This window comes from Podarcis pityusensis, assembly GCF_964106645.2.
Source record: "Podarcis pityusensis genome assembly, chromosome: 8".
NCBI lineage: Eukaryota > Metazoa > Chordata > Lepidosauria > Squamata > Lacertidae > Podarcis > Podarcis pityusensis.
In genome coordinates, this window is record NC_138033.1 from 39,275,569 (window position 1) to 39,296,244 (window position 20,676).

Sequence of the window (20,676 nt, forward strand, 5' to 3'; positions counted from 1 at the left end):
AGTCTGTAACCTGAAGCATCTGTAACATGAAGCATCTGTAACCCAAGGTACCACTGTATCCATGAAGAACATAGGAAGAGCCCTGCTGGATTGGACTAAATTGTGTGTGTGTGTTTCTTTGTGGCTGATTAGCTGCTCTCCCTGTGCAAAGGTCAGAGGGGGCAGGGTTTCTGTTGAGGCAGGTGATTAGCTGTGGGAGGAGCTTATCAGAGCTTGCAGGGCAGCAGTTGAAGAAGTTGAAGAAGTTGTGTGTTTCTTTGTGGCTGATTAGCTGCTTAGTTTGATCCATCTTTTAGATTTAGGGGAGCTAGTCTCAAACGTTCGTTGGGGGAGACCGAGGTTTTTCTGTGGGGGGAGTTATTTGTCCTGTCTTCACGCTTTTTATGATGGAGGACCACTGTAGCCACCCCCAACGACACGTTCTCAAGATGGAGGGGGAGGGAACAGCTGCAGTCGCCTGCGGTTCCTGCGCAATGTTTGCCATCTTGCCAAAGGTTGCAGGCAGCTTTACCTGCAGCAATTGCATGTTGATTGCCCTCTTAAAAGACAAAGTCCGGCAACTGGAGGAACGTGTAGCTACGCTCCAAAGAATTAGAGAGCTGGAGCTCTTCTTGGAAGCAACAGAGCACACCGTCTCCACCAAGGAGGAGACAGGGGACTCCCCTGAGAAGGAGGCTAGTTCACCAACACAGGAGCCAGATATATGGAGAAACGTGACTCAAAGAAGTAGGAGGCCCAGGGTTCGCTCTGATTGTTTAGAAATACACAATCGCTTTGAGGTCCTCTCCCCTAGCATGGAAGACGAAGAGCAGACTCCATTTGAGGATCTCTCCCTCATTACAGTCGATCAGGTATATGAAGACGAGCAGCAAAGTCAGTCATCAGGTAATGTGCAGGCGACCTTGGAACGGACAGCTCACGGAAGAACCCCGACCAAACCTAAGAGGAGGCGTGTAGTGGTGATAGGGGATTCCCTACTGAGGGGAACAGAAGCAGTGATCTGTGGGCCTGACAAGATGTCTCGGGAAGTGTGCTGTCTCCCCGGGGCTAAGATCCAAGATGTAACTGAACGACTGCAAGGAATCATAAAACCCACTGACAAATACCCCTTCCTCTTGGTTCATGTGGGAACCAATGACACTGCAAGCAATAGCCTCCAGAAGATCAAAAGAGACTACGAGGCTCTGGGCAGGAAATTGAAGCAATTAAATGCACAAATTGTCATCTCATCTGTCCTCCCAGTTGAACGACGTGGCCCAGGGAGAGAGGGGAAAATAGTGGAAGTGAACAGCTGGCTTCGCAAATGGTGTAAACAGGAACGGTTTGGATTCTTAGATCACGGACTGCAGTTTCTTGAAGATGTACTTCTGGCAAGCGATGGGCTGCACCTCACAAAGGTTGGGAGAAATGTTTTTGCCAAAAATCTCAGAAACCTCATCAGGAGGGCTTTAAACTGACTAATGTGGGGGAGGGAGACAGTGCTCCTGAAGGTAGGAGTCTATCAATTGATGAAGATGATCATCCAAATGTCATAGACCAAATGGAGCAAACAGCACACAGACCTAGTGGTGGGAGGAAAAAATCCTTAAATAGGAGACACGGGAGAATGATTAATGGACTTCAATGTCTGTACACTAATGCGCAAAGCATGGGAAATAAACAAGATGAGCTTGAGCTCTTGGTACAGCAAACTAAATATGACATAATAGGCATCACTGAAACCTGATGGGATAAGTCCCACGATTGGAATGTAATAATGGGGGGATACAATCTATTTCAGAGAAACAGACCAGACAAGAAAGGAGGAGGAGTGGCATTATATGTCAGGGATGTGTATACCTGTGAAGAGATCCAAGATTTAGAACCTCAAAGCCAAAGTGAGAGCATTTGGGTCAAAATTAAGGGCAAGAAGAATAACAGTGACCTCATTGTGGGAGTTTACTATAGATCCCCAAGCCAAACGGAGGACATAGATGATGCCTTCCTGGAACAGATGGCCAAGCATGCAAAAGGAAGGGAGATAGTAGTAATGGGGGACTTCAATTACCCGGATATTTGTTGGATGTCAAACTCAGCCAAGAGCATAAGGTCAAACAGATTCCTCACTGGCCTTGCAGACAACTTCATTGTCCAGAAAGTGGGAGAAGCAACAAGAGGAACAGCCATTTTAGATCTGGTCCTAACCAATGTTGATGACCTGGTTAGTGGGGTAGAAGTGGAAGGATCATTAGGCGCGAGTGATCATGCTCTTCTGAAGTTTACTATACAGCGGAAAGGAGCAGCCAAGCATACTAGGACTCAATTTCTTGACTTTAAGAAAGCCGACTTCATAAAACTTAGGGAAGTGCTGGGTGAGATCCCATGGACAGTAATACTAAAAGGAAAGGGAGTTCATGATGGCTGGGAGTTTGTTAAGAGGGAGATAGTAAAAGCACAACGTCAGGCAATACCAATGAGACGGAAACATGGAAGGTGCCTAAAGAAGCCAGGGTGGCTATCTAAAGAACTTTTAACTGAGTTAAGATTAAAAAAGGATGTGTACAAAAAATGGAAAAGGGGGGAAACCACCAAAGAGGAATTCAAACAAATAGCCAGCACGTGTAGACACAAAGTCAGAAAAGCTAAAGCACAGAATGAACTCAGGCTTGCTAGAGAGGTTAAAAGCAACAAAAAAGGCTTTTATGGGTATGTTCGTAGCAAAAGGAAGAACAAAGAAACAGTGGGGTCACTCAGAGGAGAAGATGGTGAAATGCAAACAGGGGACACAGAAAGGGCTGAACTCCTCAATGCCTTCTTTGCCTCAGTCTTCTCCGATAAAGAAAACAATGCCCGACCTGAAGAATTTGGAGCAAATGATTCAGCAAAGGAAACACAGCCCAGAATAACTAAGGAGATAGTACAAGAATACTTGGCTAGTTTAGATGTATTCAAGTCTCCAGGGCCAGATGAACTGCATCCAAGAGTATTAAAAGAACTGGCAGATGTGATCTCAGAACCACTGGCAGTCATCTTTGAGAATTCCTGGAGAACAGGTGAAGTCCCGGCAGACTGGAGGAGGGCAAATGTTGTCCCTATTTTCAAAAAGGGGAAAAGAGAGGACCCAAATAATTACCACCCAGTCAGTCTGACATCAATACCAGGGAAGATTCTGGAGCAGATCATTAAGCAAACAGTCTGTGAGCACCTAGAAAGGAATGCTGTGATCACCAATAGTCAGCATGGATTTCTGAAAAATAAGTCATGTCAGACTAACCTGATCTCGTTTTTTTGACAGAATTACAAGCCTGGTAGATGAAGGGAACGCAGTGGATGTAGCCTACCTTGATTTCAGCAAGGCATTTGACAAGGTGCCTCATGATATTCTTGTAAAGAAGCTGGTAAAATGTGGTCTTGACTATGCTACCACTCAGTGGATTTGTAACTGACTGACTGACCGAACCCAAAGGGTGCTCATCAATGGTTCCTCTTCATCCTGGAGAAGAGTGACTAGTGGGGTGCCACAGGGTTCTGTCTTGGGCCCGGTCTTATTCAACATCTTTATCAACGACTTGGATGATGGACTCAAGGGCATCCTGATCAAATTTGCAGATGACACCAAACTGGGAGGGGTGGCTAACACCCCAGAGGACAGGATCACACTTCAAAACGACCTTGACAGATTAGAGAACTGGGCCAAAACAAACAAGATGAATTTTAACAGGGAGAAATGTAAAGTATTGCACTTGGGCAAAAAGAATGAGAGGCACAAATACAAGATGGGTGACACCTGGCTTGAGAGCAGTACATGTGAAAAGGATCTAGGAGTCTTGGTTGACCACAAACCTGACATGAGCCAACAGTGTGACGCGGCAGCTAAAAAAGCCAATGCAATTCTGGGCTGCATCAATAGGAGTATAGCATCTAGATCAAGGGAAGTAATAGTGCCACTGTATTCTGCTCTGGTCAGACCTCACCTGGAGTACTGTGTCCAGTTCTGGGCACCACAGTTCAAGAAGGACACTGACAAACTGGAACGTGTCCAGAGGAGGGCAACCAAAATGGTCAAAGGCCTGGAAACGATGCCTTATGAGGAACGGCTAAGGGAGCTGGGCATGTTTAGCCTGGAGAAGAGGAGGTTAAGGGGTGATATGATAGCCATGTTCAAATATATAAAAGGATGTCACATAGAGGAGGGAGAAAGGTTGTTTTCTGCTGCTCCAGAGAAGCGGACACGGAGCAATGGATCCAAACTACAAGAAAGAAGATTCCACCTAAACATTAGGAAGAACTTCCTGACAGTAAGAGCTGTTCGACAGTGGAATTTGCTGCCAAGGAGTGTGGTGGAGTCTCCTTCTTTGGAGGTCTTTAAGCAGAGGCTTGACAACCATATGTCAGGAGTGCTCTGATGGTGTTTCCTGCTTGGCAGGGGGTTGGACTCGATGGCCCTTGTGGTCTCTTCCAACTCTATGATTCTATGATTCTATGAAGTTCCCATCTAATCCAGCAGCATCCTGTTCTTACATTGGTTGACTAGATTTCTGTGGGAAGCCTGCAAGCAGGACCCGAGCACAGCATTGTGACTCCTGGCAACTGATATTCAGAGGCACATTGCTCTCCACAGTGGAGACAGAACATAGCCATCGTGGCTAGTTGCCATTGACAGGATTTTATCAATGTGGAGGACAAGGATAAGCCTTTCTTGCTTATTCTTGTTTACTTATCATATTGATGAGAGATGCACATCTTCACATGGGCAGGCCTCGCAGATACTGAATTATGTTTTGTTTCAAGTTTGCAGCGGCTTTGAGGCAATCTGCTAGCGGGTACATAACCTGCTGTTCGGTACTGTTAATTGCCAAGGGAACAATTTCCTGTCTACTCTCATCACCGAGATAAGTTGGTACCCTTGACAACTGGGGAAGATTGGAAAGATGTAGGAAAGGTTAAAAAAAGGTGTCTGTGGGATAAGCTGAAAAATAAGAAATGGAAGAGTGGGTGGGGGATAGGTAAAAGGGTGGTTATAATGGTACTGAGAGGATATTTCATAACAGTGCAGCCACTTACTCCAGCTGATATGCCTGATGCTCAAAAATAACAGTGCTTTGTTTGGTATATAAAAGCAACATGTTGGGGGGGGGGATGTGGGTCTCTTGGCAGCTACCCCAGGGTCTCTGAAGGAAAGCCCACTCCTCCAGAAGTAATCATCTGCTTCTATCTTGTTTATTCAGAGTTCCATAGAATGCAAGTGGAAAGCAAGCAGTCATTGATTATTTCATCTGGAGGCCCATGAGCAGAGAAATAAATCTTTAGCTGCTCCATCCAAGGACTAATTGCTACTTGATTGTTTCCTCTTCTGCTGATCTGGCACCTGCTCAGTACAACTCTGCCAATGTATTAAACATATATTTACTTTCAAACAGAAGAAAGCTTGGCATCTAAAGCCAGGCCACATCACGCACACACACACCTTAAAAAAAAAGTTGTTGCTGCAATCATAACCCAACTTAACTTGGGAATAAGCCCGATTGAATTGACTTCTGAGCAGACACTTTATTTATGGGTATTTCTAAACCACCAACTCATAAGAAAATATCACAGCTGTGTAGAATAAAATCATCATTACAATTGCTCTCTTAGGGCTCTTCCACACTTCCACTTGTCTCACCGCTTTCCCTGGAGGGATAAACTGGTTTTCCATGGATTGGCGTTTGTCCGATTCAGTGGCAGAGTGGGTTTTCCTGATGGTGCAAACTGAAAACTGCTCAGACCGGTGCTTTTTAGGCTTGGGACAAAGCGGAATTGTGAACAAGCCCTTTGACTCCTAATGCAGGACAATCTCAAGCTGCCTTAGAAGCAAATGTAAAAACCTGCGACATTTTGACAACCACCAGCATTTGACAAATCAATAAATAAAGCTTAAAACACAGCTCACATTGGGGTGGGAAAAACATGCAGCAACCCAGAGCTTTCTAGTTTAATAGGTTAAAGGCAGCACCCAGGAAATGGAAATGGATAGGTAGCCAATGCATAGGCTCATTAAATGCCGCCCTCCAGAACAGAAGAAAACAAGCTTCCATGTGACAGCTCTTCAGATATTTGAAGATGGCTATCCTATCACCTCTCACTCTTCTCCAGGCTGAACACACCCAAGTCTCTGAACCATTCCTCATAAGACGTGGTTTCCAGACCCTTTATCCATGCAGTTCTGCTATAATGTACTAACAAGAGTGGACTTCTTTCAGTCTGAGGGTCAAAATGGCTTCCACACAACCTTCCGGGGGGGGGGGCACATCCCTGTGGAGGGCAGGACCTGAAGCAAAAGTGAGTGGTAATTTTTACTTCTTTCTATAGTAGGCTTGGGACGTGGGTGGCACTGTGGTGTAAACCACAGAGCCTAGGACTTGCCGATCGGAAGGTCAGCAGTTCGAATCCCCACGACGGGGTGAGCTCCCATTGTTCAGTCCCAGCTCCTGCCAACCTAGCAGTTCGAAAGCAAGTCAAGTGCAAGTAGATAAATAGGTACCGCTCCGGAGGGGAGGTAAATGGCATTTCTGTGTGCTGCTCTGGTTCACCAGAAGTGGCTTAGTCATGCTGGTCACATGTCTCGGAAGCTGTCTGCGGACAAACGCCGGCTCCCTCGGCCTATAGAGCAAGATGAGCGTGCAACACCAGAGTCATCTCTGACTGGATCTAACGGTCAGGGGTACCTTTACCTTTTATAGTAGGCTTGCTTCTATATACCCCCCACCCCACCCCACCCCACCCCACCCCACCCCACCCCACTCTTCTCTATCCTCCACCCAGGCAAGCAGGAAGCCTTTTCAGAGTTCCAAGGACAGATTTCAGCCCAGTCAAAAGACTCACAGGAGAGTGCAGAGCAGGCCTGGGGAGATGGGGTGTGACTGGAGAGAGTTCTGAGAGCCTGACACAGAGGTGTGGAGGGCTGCATTGACGTCCTGCATTATAATACATTAGGTCTGGGGTGGGGGGGGTGGGGGGTAAGGCTGCCTGAACCATAAAATAGAAGTAATTGATGTGAATTCTAAACCTCCCTTTGATCACTTAACCCGAGAGCAGCAGCTGGAGGTCAGGTGTCAATAGAATCCACCGTCCAGCCTCCATCTAGGCCATGTGCTAGTGAAGCAGTTTTAAGCTACTTCTCTGAATCCTTCAGCAAGGGCAGTGCTATTCAGCATGAAATACAACATAGAGGCCACAAGCACAGGTGTGACTGTCTAGAAAGAATCAACACAGGTCCCAAAATGCAGCATACCAGGCCGCTTTGCATCTATATTTAGCCTCAAACCCAATTCAAAATGAGCACTTACATCAGGTATAGCCAACGTGGTGCCCTCCAAACTCATCCTCCTTCACCACTGTCCATGCTGGTCAGGGCTCATGGGAACTGGTTTCAACAGCATCATGTTGGTGACCCTTAACCTGGATCCATATACACAGCTCCTATTTATTCCACTGGCCTGGCAGACCAATCTGATGGGTGTAAAGGACTTTTTTCTTTAGGGAAAGGGCCACAACATTTTGGAAAAGTGGGACACCTCTGCCTTGTCTGCGTCGTGTAGTTTGGCTACTACATGGCTTCATCATGATCCAGCACAGCAGTCACTTAGCAGGTACCACAGGGTTGCTTTTCTTGTTACCTGACTCATTCACTCCCACATCTCCTTTAGATCACCTTTTAATTCAACATTCATCATGGTTTGCTTGTACAAAACTTATGTGAAGGTCAGACTATGCCCAGTCTTTACAGAGAAGTTGCTCTGATTAGTTTGCGGGAAAGTTGTATGTCAATCTTCCATTCATCCTGATTTACTTGAGCAGTGTTTTTACACCTCCCTATTAATCATTCATTTGTCCTATGGTTTTCAGTGCACTTACCTGTCACTTTTTTAACCACAAAAGTCAGTTTTTTAAAAAGAAAAGAAAAGCAGATTTGTTGTACCCACAGCAACAGAGCACTTTAATTGGGCAAGCCTAAAATTCTCTTCTTGCACTTGAATCCCTCCCCCCAAATGCTGACAGTCTGGAGGTAACTGCAGATTGTCCTCATCACCAAATACTGGAGCCTTGGGCAGTGCACTGCCTCTTCCTGAGGTCTGTGTCTCCCCTGTCCCCAAAACACTGCCAAATACACACAGGCAGAAAAACATAGCTTGCTTGGATATTGCTTGTCCAAGCTTTGTAGGCAGACACCCTGCCCATTTTTTCGGGGGTGGGGGGTAGACTTGATAATAGCACACTTGCTAAAAATGAAACTGCAGCACCAAAGTGATGGGCATACTCAGAGAGCAGAGAGTTGATGCATCACATCCACCTGCAATGCAGGGAGATCCATTCTGCTCTGTTAAGTAATTCTCATGAATATACATTGGCTGTTGAGGCTGCTGAATATACCAGAGACTGATGCAAAATAAATCAAAAGCGGCAGAAGCAGAGTGAGAACAGAAAAGGAGGAGAAGCTCCAGAAACACTCCTGACTCCAGCATCTTGCAGAGGAAGAAGAGGAAGCAGGAAGTCAAGACATGAACATGAGCACGGCTTTTTGCTACTCAGAGCTAAGAGCTTAGAGACTGCCTCTCTTTGCTGCATCCTCTCACATGACACATAGAAACACAGGAAGTTGCCTTATTTTGACCACTGGGTCCATGTGGCTCAGAATTGTCCATACCAGGGTTTCCCAAACTTGGGTCTCCAGCTGTTTTTGGACTACAACTCCCATCATCCCTACTAGCAGGAGCAGTAGTCAGGGATTATGGGGACTGTAGTCCAAAAACAGCTGGAGACCCAAGTTTGGGAAACCCTGGTCTACACTAACTGGCAGTGGCTCTCCAGGGTTTCAGGCAAGGGACATTTCCAGTCCTACCTGGAGCTGCATGGCAATGAATCTTGGGAGAGTCTACATTTCAAGCAGATTCGCTGCCACTGAACTACAGCCTTTCACCCTGGAATTGCCTTCCACAAAATGCGATGACCATGAACTTAGAAGACTTTCGAATATAATAATAATATAATAATAATAATTTATTACCCGCCCATCTGGCTGAGTTTTCCCAGCCACTCTGGGCGGCTCCCAATCATGTGTTAAAAACAATACAGCATTAAATATTAAAAACTTCCCTAAACAGGGCTGCCTTCAGATGTCTTTTAAAGATAGGATAGCTGCTTATTTCCTTCACATCTGAAGGGAGGGTGTTCCACAAGGGGGTGCTACTACCAAGAAGGCCCTCTGTCTCGTTCCCTGTAACCTCACTTCTTGAAATGAGGGAACTGCCAGAAGGCCCTCGGCGCTGGATCTCGGTGTCCGGGCTGAATGATCAGGCAAACACATGGAGGATAAGGCTATCAATAGCCAGTGGCCAGGATGGCTGTCTACTTACCTCCAGAGTCAGAGGCAGTAGGCATCTGAATATGAGTAACTGGGGAATAATGGGAGGGCAGGGGCCTTTCATTCATCACCATCTTGTAGACTTCCCAGGGGCATCTGATTGGTGGTTGTGAAAAAAGGGTGCTAGACTAGATTGGCCATTGGTCTGATCCAGCAGGGTTCTTCACAGGTTCTTTCTTACATTCACATCTGTCATTTCAAAAGTTAACCTAATGGAACACCCCCCCCACCCATAACAGGTACTTCTCTTTAAGTTTTTTGGTTATTAAAAAAGCGGTGTCATCATAGCAGAACTTGGTGTTCCAACCCTGATGATAGCAGTGAAGCCAGAGTGGGAAAGTATTCTTGTTTCCTGCAGATCCTCTCCCAATCTGATCCTCAAGGCCAAACAAGTCTAGAGTTTTGCAACTGAAATGCAACTGCTGGAGATAGTAAATTTAACCAGAGAAGCAGCAGAGGTGAGCTGGTGCTTAACCCCTTTGCCATATGCATCCCCCCCCCCCGATTAATCGTCCCCTGCTCTCTGTGTCCACAGAAATCATTTCCCCCTGTGGCTGGGAAAGGAGAGGGAAATATATTTTAATGCTGCAGTCCTCTACCCTCTAACCAGGCAGTAAACCTCACTGAACTTAATAGTGCTAAGTAGATATGTAAGGCACACCTGTAAGACGTATTTTCAGAGCCAGGAAATCAGATCCACACCATGTATTCAAAGCACTCTGATACCACCTTAGCAGGCATCTCTCTCCCCCCCCCCCCCAAATCCTGGGAACTGTAGCTCAGCACATAAATTTTTAACTTGTGTAAGTTCCCTAGCACTCTGTGGAAGTTGACCTGATACCACATCAACCAAGTCTGTGTTGTGTTTTTGAAGGTGGTTCCTCTGTGTATCCCTGGAAATTGGTTTAGAATTTATGTAATAGTCACAAAATTTATCCATTTTTTTTTTTTCATTCACTCATACTTACTCTGATTTTTAAATAGAATGTAGGGTATTCGTGTATTGGAATTAACAGAGAGATGGGGAGCATTCAGGCTTGCTTTCCGCATTTCCAAATCTTCAGAATCATTTTCAATATGTTGCATTGCATCTGCAGACTTTTATTTGCTTCTTTTTCAATAAATGAAATGCAGTGTGGATTAGACTGTTGTAATCACGAACGCTCTATCCGTTTCCAGAGCTTGTCACTTGAGTCATTAATATAGGATAGTAAGTGCCTGAGCTGGTAAGCCTCATAATATAGTTTCCAAAAGGGAATACCCCACACTCCTTCCATTGGTTTGTTTTTTTTTTTAATATATCTGAGAATCTTAGCAGTACATGGGCATTTTTCTTTTAAAATGAAAGTTTCCATTTAGAATGTTGGACAGGAATTTCAGTGGGGAGAATAGCACAAGGTAGATGAACTTCGGTGGTAAAACCATCATTTCTGTCAAGGAGATCCTATCAAATGAAGGCAGAGTCAAGCAATTCCAGTGTATTACATTTGTGCAAACATGGAAATAATTAGCAGTAAAGGTCTCATTTGGATTTTTTGGTCACTTGGACCCCTAAATATCTAAAGGCAAAGTGTACTAGGGAGACACCCGCAGATTAGAGACTTTCAGTTGTTCTCATTGGTCTGTCTTGTACCATAACCAGTCAGGATTCCTTGGGGAAAGCCACATGCTTCAAATACTGTATATTGTGTATGCAACCTATGTCAATTCACATGTCAGGCCAGTTCACACAGAGCCACTAATTTGCATGCTGCAACTCATATGCATATATGCAAAAACAACAACTAGAATTTATAGAGAAATACAAAACGGGGAAAGTTCAATATGGGGCTGCTGTTTAGGATCTTGAGGAAATCTTCTCCCACAAGGTCCCAACGAATGGAAAGATCTTCCCCGACAAGCTGCCTGCTGGAACTTTGTAGCCTTCTGTTTATTTTCTTTAATTTAGAACGCCGGGTGGTGGGTGCGGAGGTCTCTTGATATGAGCTTCTGATTTCCCCCATTTCCATGGCAACCATTTTTGGGTTCTGGTCAACAAGCTCTGTAGAGCTGGGTGACATTTTAACTCCTTGTTGCTGAATCCAGGCTGTGATTCATGGTAACCCTTTTATTTTGGTGCTTTCCCTGCTGCTTCTAGCATTTTGCAAAGTCTCAAGGGGGCGGGGGGGGGGGGGATAGAAGCCATGGGGTTTTCCTGTTCCTGCCCTGATCTGCAACTTCCCCCATTATCTGAAACTTCTGTTGACAAGACAGCACAGCTCTGGGAGGGAAATCCTCTGGCTTCTCCAGTGCCATCCCTCCAATAGGAACAATTCCTCACAAGGAGTGGAAGAGTTAAGGCACCAGGGCTCAAAGGACCCACCAATTATGCCTGTCCCAAGGTTCCCTTTAAAATATTTCCCAGAATCAAGTGGTTGAGGATCTGAGAGCTGCCATATTAATTTCCTACAATACCCACAATATCCAATCAGCTTAGGGCAGTGTGGTAACTTAAAATGGCAGCCTTTGGCTGCTTAGCACTGATGAGAGTGCTACTATCTGCTGTTGCCATTGCCACCAGGTGAACCCACCACCGCTCCACCCACAAAGTTGAGCCTGGCCAGATGGCCTCAGACATGGCACTGGCCCCAGGGGTTAAGGTATTACGTTGCTAGAGACAGCATGTAGAATGTTTGTCTTAAGAGGGCACCAAAAACAATCCTCTTGTGAAGCTTCCAGAGCACAACAGTAGACAGAAAACAGTAGTCAGGCTGCTGAACAGGTTAATTTCAATATAGGACAAATGAAAAGACCTGACCTTATCTGACTGGTTTGCTCATCAATAGCATCAACGGCACTTTCCACCGAGCTGAGCAAGGACTGAATCTGATTGGCTGTCTCCTTCAGCAGGAAACGGGTCACAAACTGGTCCACATTGGTTCCTCTTTCATACACCTGGGGAGGAAGAAGAAGATAGAACTTGCTGGGAAACTCCCAAGCTGCCTGAATGAACAACATCACCCAAAGAACATTTCCTCCATGAACTGTTGTTTTCTTTTAAGAAAGGTAAATGTGGAAATCTGCAGCCTTAGAAGGAAAAAAATATTAAGTATGACTCCTATCAAAGTGAAAAATAGTTCTGTCCCACATTGCTATGTGTTGCATTCTGTCCAAACAATCATGTGATATTACTATGGTGAAGATGCACCATCTTTATGTAACTTCCTCCAGCTTTTAGGATACATGTGTGTCCATGTGGGATGCTTTTGCTGTTTATACCTCCATCATATTTAGTTCTTGCTATCAAGATGACAAAGTCACTCTGCAATGACCTTTCCCATCTGGTATATTCCAGAAGATTTGGGCTACAGCTCCCATCATCCCTGACCATTGGCAATGTTGCCTGGGGCTAATGGGAGCTGCAATCCCAAAACAGCTAGGGGGCACCAGGTTGGGGAAAGCTGCTCTAGAGATGGTAGTAGTACAAGTAAAGCAGACGAGGGAGGCCAGCAGAAACAGCGGCAGTTTGCATCCATAAGTCCCCACTGAAACAAATGGATATGCCTCCAGCTCTCCAAGATTGCATCTTGCCAGCCAGCTCCAACATTCATCCTTGCTTTGGCTTCAATAATAAGTAATCTCAGGCTGTAAAGCTATATGCTAGGGGTGGGGAGACCTCTGGCCCAGGGTCCAAATGCAGCCCTGCAGGTTCCTTTATCTGGTCCTGCTCAAAGCCAATCCTGCTGCTTGCCCCCACAAGTGCCTTTGCCTACTTGGGATGTGTTCTTGATGCCTCTCGCATGGAAGGTGTTTGTGTCTATATACAGGTCTGATTCACGCTGCACAAAGGTAAAATTTGTTGCTCCACCCACTTCTGCCTCTGGCCCCCACCTACCACTGGCATGTGGCCAGGGAATGCTGAAGAAAGGTTCCCCCACCCCTGCTATATAGACTTGCCTAGTAGTAAGTGCTCCAGTGAACTCAATGGAACTTACTTCTGAATAGAGGGACTGTGGAGCTTCCCTGCACCCCATGTGTTTCCCACTGCAGTGCTGTTTCTGTCCCTCCTTGGGTCAAAATCTAAAGCCACTTCAGCTCCCTCCCAGACAAGTGGCCTTAGCATTGCCCAGCACTTAGGGGCCATTAGCGCACAGTGGCCAAGCCCAGAGCAAAAGGATCATTGGAATGGCAGAACAACATGACGGGCCAGAGGAGGAGGTAGGCAGGCAATACAGTGGTGCCTCGCAAGACGAAAAGAATTCGTTCCGCGAGTCTTTTCGTCTTGCGATGTTTTTCGTCTTGCGAAGCACGGTCCGTCGCAACTGCGCCTCTTCAAGCGGCTTTAAAAAAAAAAGCGCAAGACGTTTTCGTCTTGCAAAGCAAGCCCATAGGGAAATTCGTCTAGCGAAGCAACGCAAAAACGGAAAACCCTTTCGTCTAGCGAGTTTTTCGTCTTGCGAGGCATTCGTCTTGCGGGGCACCACTGTATGTCATTTTGTTTAGCTATAAGCCGCAACAAAACAAAAAAAGCAGAAAGAACGTTCAGATTTGAGCCACAAATGCAGCTCTTAATTTCCTGGTTGCCAACACAAATAAAGAAAAATGCAAAGTAACAGTACTGAACAGCAAGAAGCATGCAAGGTGTAACAACATTCTTCTTGCAACAAAACACAACAAATAAAGGGATCTTTATAAAGTGGACACTGAGCAACATCATGGGCAATATCCTCTGTAAGTTTCACAAAATACACAAAGAAACTGTTTCAAGGTTAATTCCTTAGAACTTGAACTTCGTACTCATCCCTATTATATTCTGTTTCATCTTACTGGGATGCAGAGGAATTCAATTTTGTTTGTACTTTAATTTAATCTACATTTCTTGAATCAACATGCAAACTAAAAGATGGTTGTCCTTCAAAATTTTGACTCCTTCAGATTTCGCAATGCCGTTCTCCAACTGAGGCATACAAGCGTGCAAATGTTATGGGGGCAATGTGCATAACAATGCCTTAGTTCATAAATGTAACATCCAAAAAATGCTTTGTGTCAGTTAAAATGGCTTGCAAAACTGTATATTAGTCAAAACTGCATACAAAAATGTGTTGACTAGGAGAAATTTACACTAAAATGCTCATGAAGCTTCATGAAAAAAAATTAAAAAGGGGGGGGGAATCACAGATTGATTTGGAAATGTGGATAACTGAATTTAAGGTTGAAAAACTGAGAAGCAGAGAAAACAAACTTGACAGACCCATAACATCCTTAATCCACTACATGGCAGTTAACTGGCCCTTTCTACAAGGCAATGCCGGATTCCAGGAGGCATCACAAGACTCTCTTGTTCTCTGGCCTCCAGGGCAGGAACCAGGTGTGCATGATCTGTGTAGCACTGAGCCTGAAATGAAAGCCCAGCTCCTCTTCTCTTCCTGCCAAGAGATCTGTCTCCTTGCTTTCCCTGAGGATCCGTTTCTCTGACGGATTTTTCCGTGTGCATGTCTGATTATATTTACATGCTGCCCATTCTGCTTGGCAAAGCCAAGATCACCAAAGGGGGAGGCTGCTGTCTCTTGACAAGTTCTCAAGACTTGGCTACCTCCAGCAACATTGTTTGATCAATCAATGTTGTGTCAGGCTTCTGCTTCCCTTTGCGTTTTCACTCTCTGTCAGGAGGTCACTGTCAACCTTCCGGTTCTTTGCTTCTTTGTGGTTTGCTACTTGATGTATGTGCAGTAAGAAAAGTTTCTGCACAGGTGCAAAATAATAATACTTTTCCCCGAGATGTTATGGTCCATAGCAGAAAAGGGTAGGATCTAAGGTTGCATAAAGCTGCAACCCTACGGAAGCTAAGCAGTTTAGGTCTGGTGAATGTTTGACCTGAGCAAATTAAGATGATGGCCAGCCACCATGGATGGCAGCCAAGCTTGGCTACTGTTCAAAAGTGAAACCACTGCCCTCTGCCCATTGCTAAAATGTCACCTGGAATGTGCCAGCTCTGATATTTTTTTAAGCAAGTTGGAATCCATTTATTGAATACTGTACTGCTGAGTGAATTTGTTACATGCCCAGAGTTGGCTTTATTTATTTAATCTCATAATGAATCACAATATTTGCATTATTGTAATATCTATAGTGGCCTAGTTTGTAAAATGCCATTATTTTATCACAGGGCTATTCCCAGTGTTCTTCATACTTGATTAGACCCACTGATTTCAATTAATCTCCTCTAAATATAACAAACGCTGAGCATTACTCATAATATCTGCTCGCTTAGAGGCCGAGTCAAACATATAAACAGATCCACAAAGTCATATACATAAAAAAGTTAAACTTTGTAGTTACCAAACTAGGGAAAGTGGAGACTAGGAAACAGGAGGCAGAGATTGTCAATTCTGGCAATTAATACTTGTCATGGATGCTTTAGTTGAGATTCCTGCCTTGCAGGGGGTTGGCCTAACCTCCTTCCAACTCTACAATTCTATGATTCTAAAATATACTTTAATATGCTTTTTGTTGTATTTGATTTGTTATGTGTTTGGAATGTATCAAATAATACTGAGGAGGAATGATGATGATGATAATTCCGTTTAGGGGAAATTTTGTTTTAAAATAATGTCATGCAATGAAAAAACTTTTGAGCACAGAAACATACGAGGATTGGTTTGCTTTTTGCTTTTTAATTTTTTTTTTAAGCAGCAGGTAGCTTAGTGGAACTAGAAATTGCATCTGAATCAGGAGGAGACTTGAAAGCAAGTGTGCGTGGACTGCGGTAAAGGCATTGTGATGGCCAGAGGGAGGCAGCTGGCTTTGCTTACTGTGTGGATTGCTGAGAGGAGCTATCCAACTCCTGTTTATACATATTTTTATGCGACCTCAGTTACAGATGGGGCAGGGGAATTGGATTTTGTTCGCATTTTAATAAGCAACTACCTAATTCGTACTTATTGAATCAATCCAGGAACCAAAACATAGCTATCCTTCAAAATTCACACTCTTGCAGATTTTGTAATGCAGTTGCATGACCAAAAATATGTACAAAAATGCAGATATTTAGGAGGAAGTGTGCATTAAAATGCATACATTAAAAAAAATACAAAAATGCTTTATGTTGGGGAAAACGCTTGTAAAAATATTTCTGTAGATCAAAACTGCATATAAAAAGTGTATATTAGATGATATTAAAAGAAAACTCATTAATACTCAATTAAAATTGTGTTATCTGCAGAGCTCTAGGGCAAGCTGCCTGACCTGTTGCCAAGTTAACCGGAAGTCTTTTGGGAGCTTTGCACTAAAACACTGGCGAATTTTCATGATTTAGTTTATTATTATCATTTTTCAAATTGCTACAGAATTCACTTTAAAACTGAAAAATCTAGACACCAAGGGAAACTGAAACTAACAATCCCTTCCTGCTGTCCACCCCACATGCAAACATTTGGTCCAGCTATTGTTACAAAATGAACAGAATGTTTGCAATGCACCTTCAGCTTTAATGCAAACAGGGAGTTTGGATGAAGGAGAGAAACTCTCTAACAGATTAACCGAGCAGGATTTTAGTCCAAATTAAATATTAACATCCTGCTCAGTGGATGGCTGGAGTGCGATATAGACACATTGTCCTCCCTGCCAGCTGCAGCAAATAGTTCATTATTAGCAGACATTTTTACAACACGCCCTCCTCCCCTCGGACTTTTCAGCAAACTCACCATTCCAGATTTAGGACAACATATTTGATGAATCTGAGCAGTTCTTTTGAAGTGGAAAACGTAGAGACCATGTTTATTGCAAATTAGCAATGCTTTCTCCTTTGTGCATTGAGATACAGAAGCTGCCTTGCCTTCACCACAGTGGAACAAATCCCTTTGAGTCACTGTGTTTCATCCACCCACTGTCGCCCAGCCTGGTGTAAATCACATCATTAAATGTCCATATATTTGATCAGGGCTTGGCTGGGGCTCAACCTGCAGGTGACTGCAGGAAACCAATCGGAGCCGAGTGGATCAGAGCCAGAGTGGGTTGGATAGCTACCGAATGACCAGGGAAACAAGACCCACCAATTGCTTTTGAAGCAAAAGCACCATAGGAATGAATCACCTGCCTGAACTTGCGTATAAAGACCCTCTTTTAGCTCACCACAGTTCTCTAGCCTTGAAGAACTGACCCCACTCCTCTGCTTTTCCCTCCACACTCCTTTCCCTTGTGAGTCTTGTTGTTGTTTTTTGTATGCCCAATGGCAAAACCCTCCACTCCACTCATTTTTTTTTTAATGATGTGAACAGCTTTGGGAAACAATGAAAAGCAAAATAAATATATATAGTAAACTAATAAATGAATGACTGAGTAAGTGAGGGAGACTTCGATTGCATTCCCTACTCAGCCATGAAAGAGATGAAGGGCCATCGTTCAGCGATAGGGCACAGGCTTTGCACACAAAATATCCCAGGTTCAATCTGCAGTAAAGGCTGGGAAAGTAGCTCACCTGACATCCACTGCCAGTCAGTGCTTTCCCACATGACTGTTTGCCCCATGATTTCTAAGCACAGATTTGAGAGGTATCTCTTTTGTCCCCCCGCTTTCTCTGGGAAAACTTGCTGCTTCCCGCTGTGTCACAACAAAGGTTAATCCACAGAAAACCCAGTCAAGGTTTGTTCCAATTCAGCAGTAAACTGCGGGTTTTGCCAAGGAAAGTGGTGGCACAAAACAAAAACCTGTCAAATCCATGCCTAGAAATCATGGGACAAACGGAAGTGTTGATGAGACCTCAGTGTAGACAATATACTATGACAATACTGTCTCTCCTCCTCCTCCTCATTCTTTCTCAAGCCTATTTTGTAAAAGTGTGTATATTTTCCAATATAACCTACTGTAATGACCTCTCTCCTAGGGGGTAACATAGGAGGCAACTATTTTTGTGGTGGCCACCATTTTGAATTTCCCCAGAATGTGCCTCAGACATGAGAACAGGACTTTCTGGGTACAAAATGCCCGTGATTCAACTCCCTCACACCAAAACAAACAAATAAATAATGCTCATTGCAAACTAGTCTCTGTCAGTTTGGTAGAGCCCTACATTCTGGTTGGTTTGTCGCAACCATTTCACCTTGATCTGTGCATGAAGACCTGTGGATGGTGCCACATGCTTTTAGTCTCCTGTCACTTCCAGAATTCTTGTCCCTTGGAAGTGAATCAACCCCACAGCATCCTACACTTTAATACAAATACAGTATCAAACCGCAAATGTGCCACTGCATAGATAATTGAATTCGCTCTTGCTGCACAAATGCAACTGGATTTTTATATATGTCATCTATGTTAGAATAAATTGAAAGGAAAAGTGTTCCTTAGATCTCCAAGATTCACTTAGACAGGAAAGGCTTTTCTGATGTGTTCTGGATGCCTCCTTGCAGAAGACTTGCACACTCATACAAGAAAGATGGAATAAGCAAAAGAAAATGGAGGTGACTGAAGACCTACAGATTCTTCAGCAATTAAATGGAAGCTTTTTGAATTCACACATTGTCGCTATTAATTTGATGTCCCTCTGGATCTATCTGTGCTTTTGAATTAATCCTAGCCCGTATAACTAAGCAGGTAAAAAAACCTGCCCTTCTGCTATTCTGCTACAGCAAAAGCATTTACTGTATCTAACATGTTTTATTTGTCAACTTAGTTATATAGGCTAGTATCAATTCAAAGGCACAGCAGCCCTCAGTGATCTGGAAACATCAGTTCAGAGGGGCAGGTAATAAGCCACAGAGTGTGGATTAAAAAAATATTATTGTTGTAATATATTTATACCCTACCGTTTTCCCTGGCAGAGACTCAAGGTGGCTTACAGATAACAATAATAACCCAATCATTAAAATACAATTAAACATCGATAGAATTAAAACTACATATAAATATAGACACAGAAATATATTAAAACCATACAAATAAGTACAATAAAAACAGCACCAGCCCTTTCATTAAAAGCAGTCAATTCCCCAAAGTATGTTGGAAAAAGGAGGTCATCACCAGTCGGTGGAAGTACAACAAGGAGGGAGCCTGTCTAATTTCTCTAGGGAGGGAGTTTTAAAGTCTGGGAGCAGACACTGAAAAGACCCTCCTCCCAGTTCTGCTATAATTTTTGTTTACCTGTTTAAGAATCTGTGGGCTCACAGCAAACCCTTAAAGAAGTCTCCAGAAACCACAACTGTAGAAAATGTTATATTTGTTCAAATATAGCAACATATAGGATCTGAAAACAACCAAATAAATGTATTTAGCTGAAAGGACAGGGAAGTTTCCCAAGATGGGAGGAACAGGGGTCCTCCCCACACCGGGATGGATTTCCAGGCTCCACCTGTGAGCCCACAGCAAAGAATTGGAAGACATTCTTGCTTCCTGCTATGAGTACCTTGGCTTTGTGAACCTGCTGTGGTATTGCTGGGTTGGCATTCACCCTGGTGTTCTTGCCAAGCATAAAGGGACCCAGTGTCAAGGCAACATAGCGGAATGAAGAATGCTCTTAACCCAAAATTGACTCAGGTACTTACCCCACCAGATCTTAACTTGTCTTTCCTGCTGGGATTGAAAGCCAATCAAACCAATCAAAAATGGCACTCCAAGAACAGGACTCCTAGAAATATGGAGTAGGCAAAATAAAGAGATCCAAGGCCAATCAAGGACTCTTCCCAAAATTCCCATTCAGCTCCCAAACAGGCAACTAGCAATGAGTGGAGAAAGCATGAGGGCACTGCAAAGAGCAGGGAGGAGTGTTTGGGGCGGGACCAAATTATAAATCCTGGCCTCCCCCCCCACCCTGATTGGCCTGTTGGCCCATCTGACCCTTCCCCAACTCCTCCCCCATTTTGAGTCACCTTTCCAGGGGAGTTGGGGTGTGGCAAATTTGCCCCCACTTGAGGATGCGAATGGCATTGTTGTCAATTTATTTTTGCAGAACTAGGAACAGTCTTTCTTGTCCCTGTAAAACTAGGAGATTTAAGGAGTGCTGTTCCTTTCCATTTAATTTAACCAATATAGTGTTATGCTGGGGGAGGAATCCAGTGCTAAACAGATAGTTTGAACTTCATCATCCTTGACCACTGGCCGCATTGGCTGGGACTGATGGAAGTTAGAGTTCAACAAAATTTAATAATATTAAAACTACTACTACTTACTACTACTAGTAATAATAATAATAATAATAATAATAATAATCTGGAAGGCCACAAGTTCCCCACCCCTGAGCTGAGCTCCTTGGAGAAAAATCAGATGTTGTGTTCTTGTTTTTTTATTTTTTAAAATTGCATTGATTATAATTCCTCAGCTTTCTC

The 20,676-nt window shown here is 44.0% G+C and overlaps 1 protein-coding gene across 1 annotated transcript in view; it reads right to left on the reverse strand.

Moving 5' to 3' along the window:
• The window catches only part of NECAB2 (N-terminal EF-hand calcium binding protein 2), a 161,603-nt gene that overhangs the window by 23,265 nt on the left and 117,662 nt on the right, over nt 1-20,676 (reverse strand). The window contains exon 6 of the mRNA XM_081015873.1: nt 12,180-12,316. Coding sequence (XP_080871999.1) covers nt 12,180-12,316 — 137 coding nt within the window. The remainder of the gene's footprint in view (nt 1-12,179; nt 12,317-20,676) is intronic.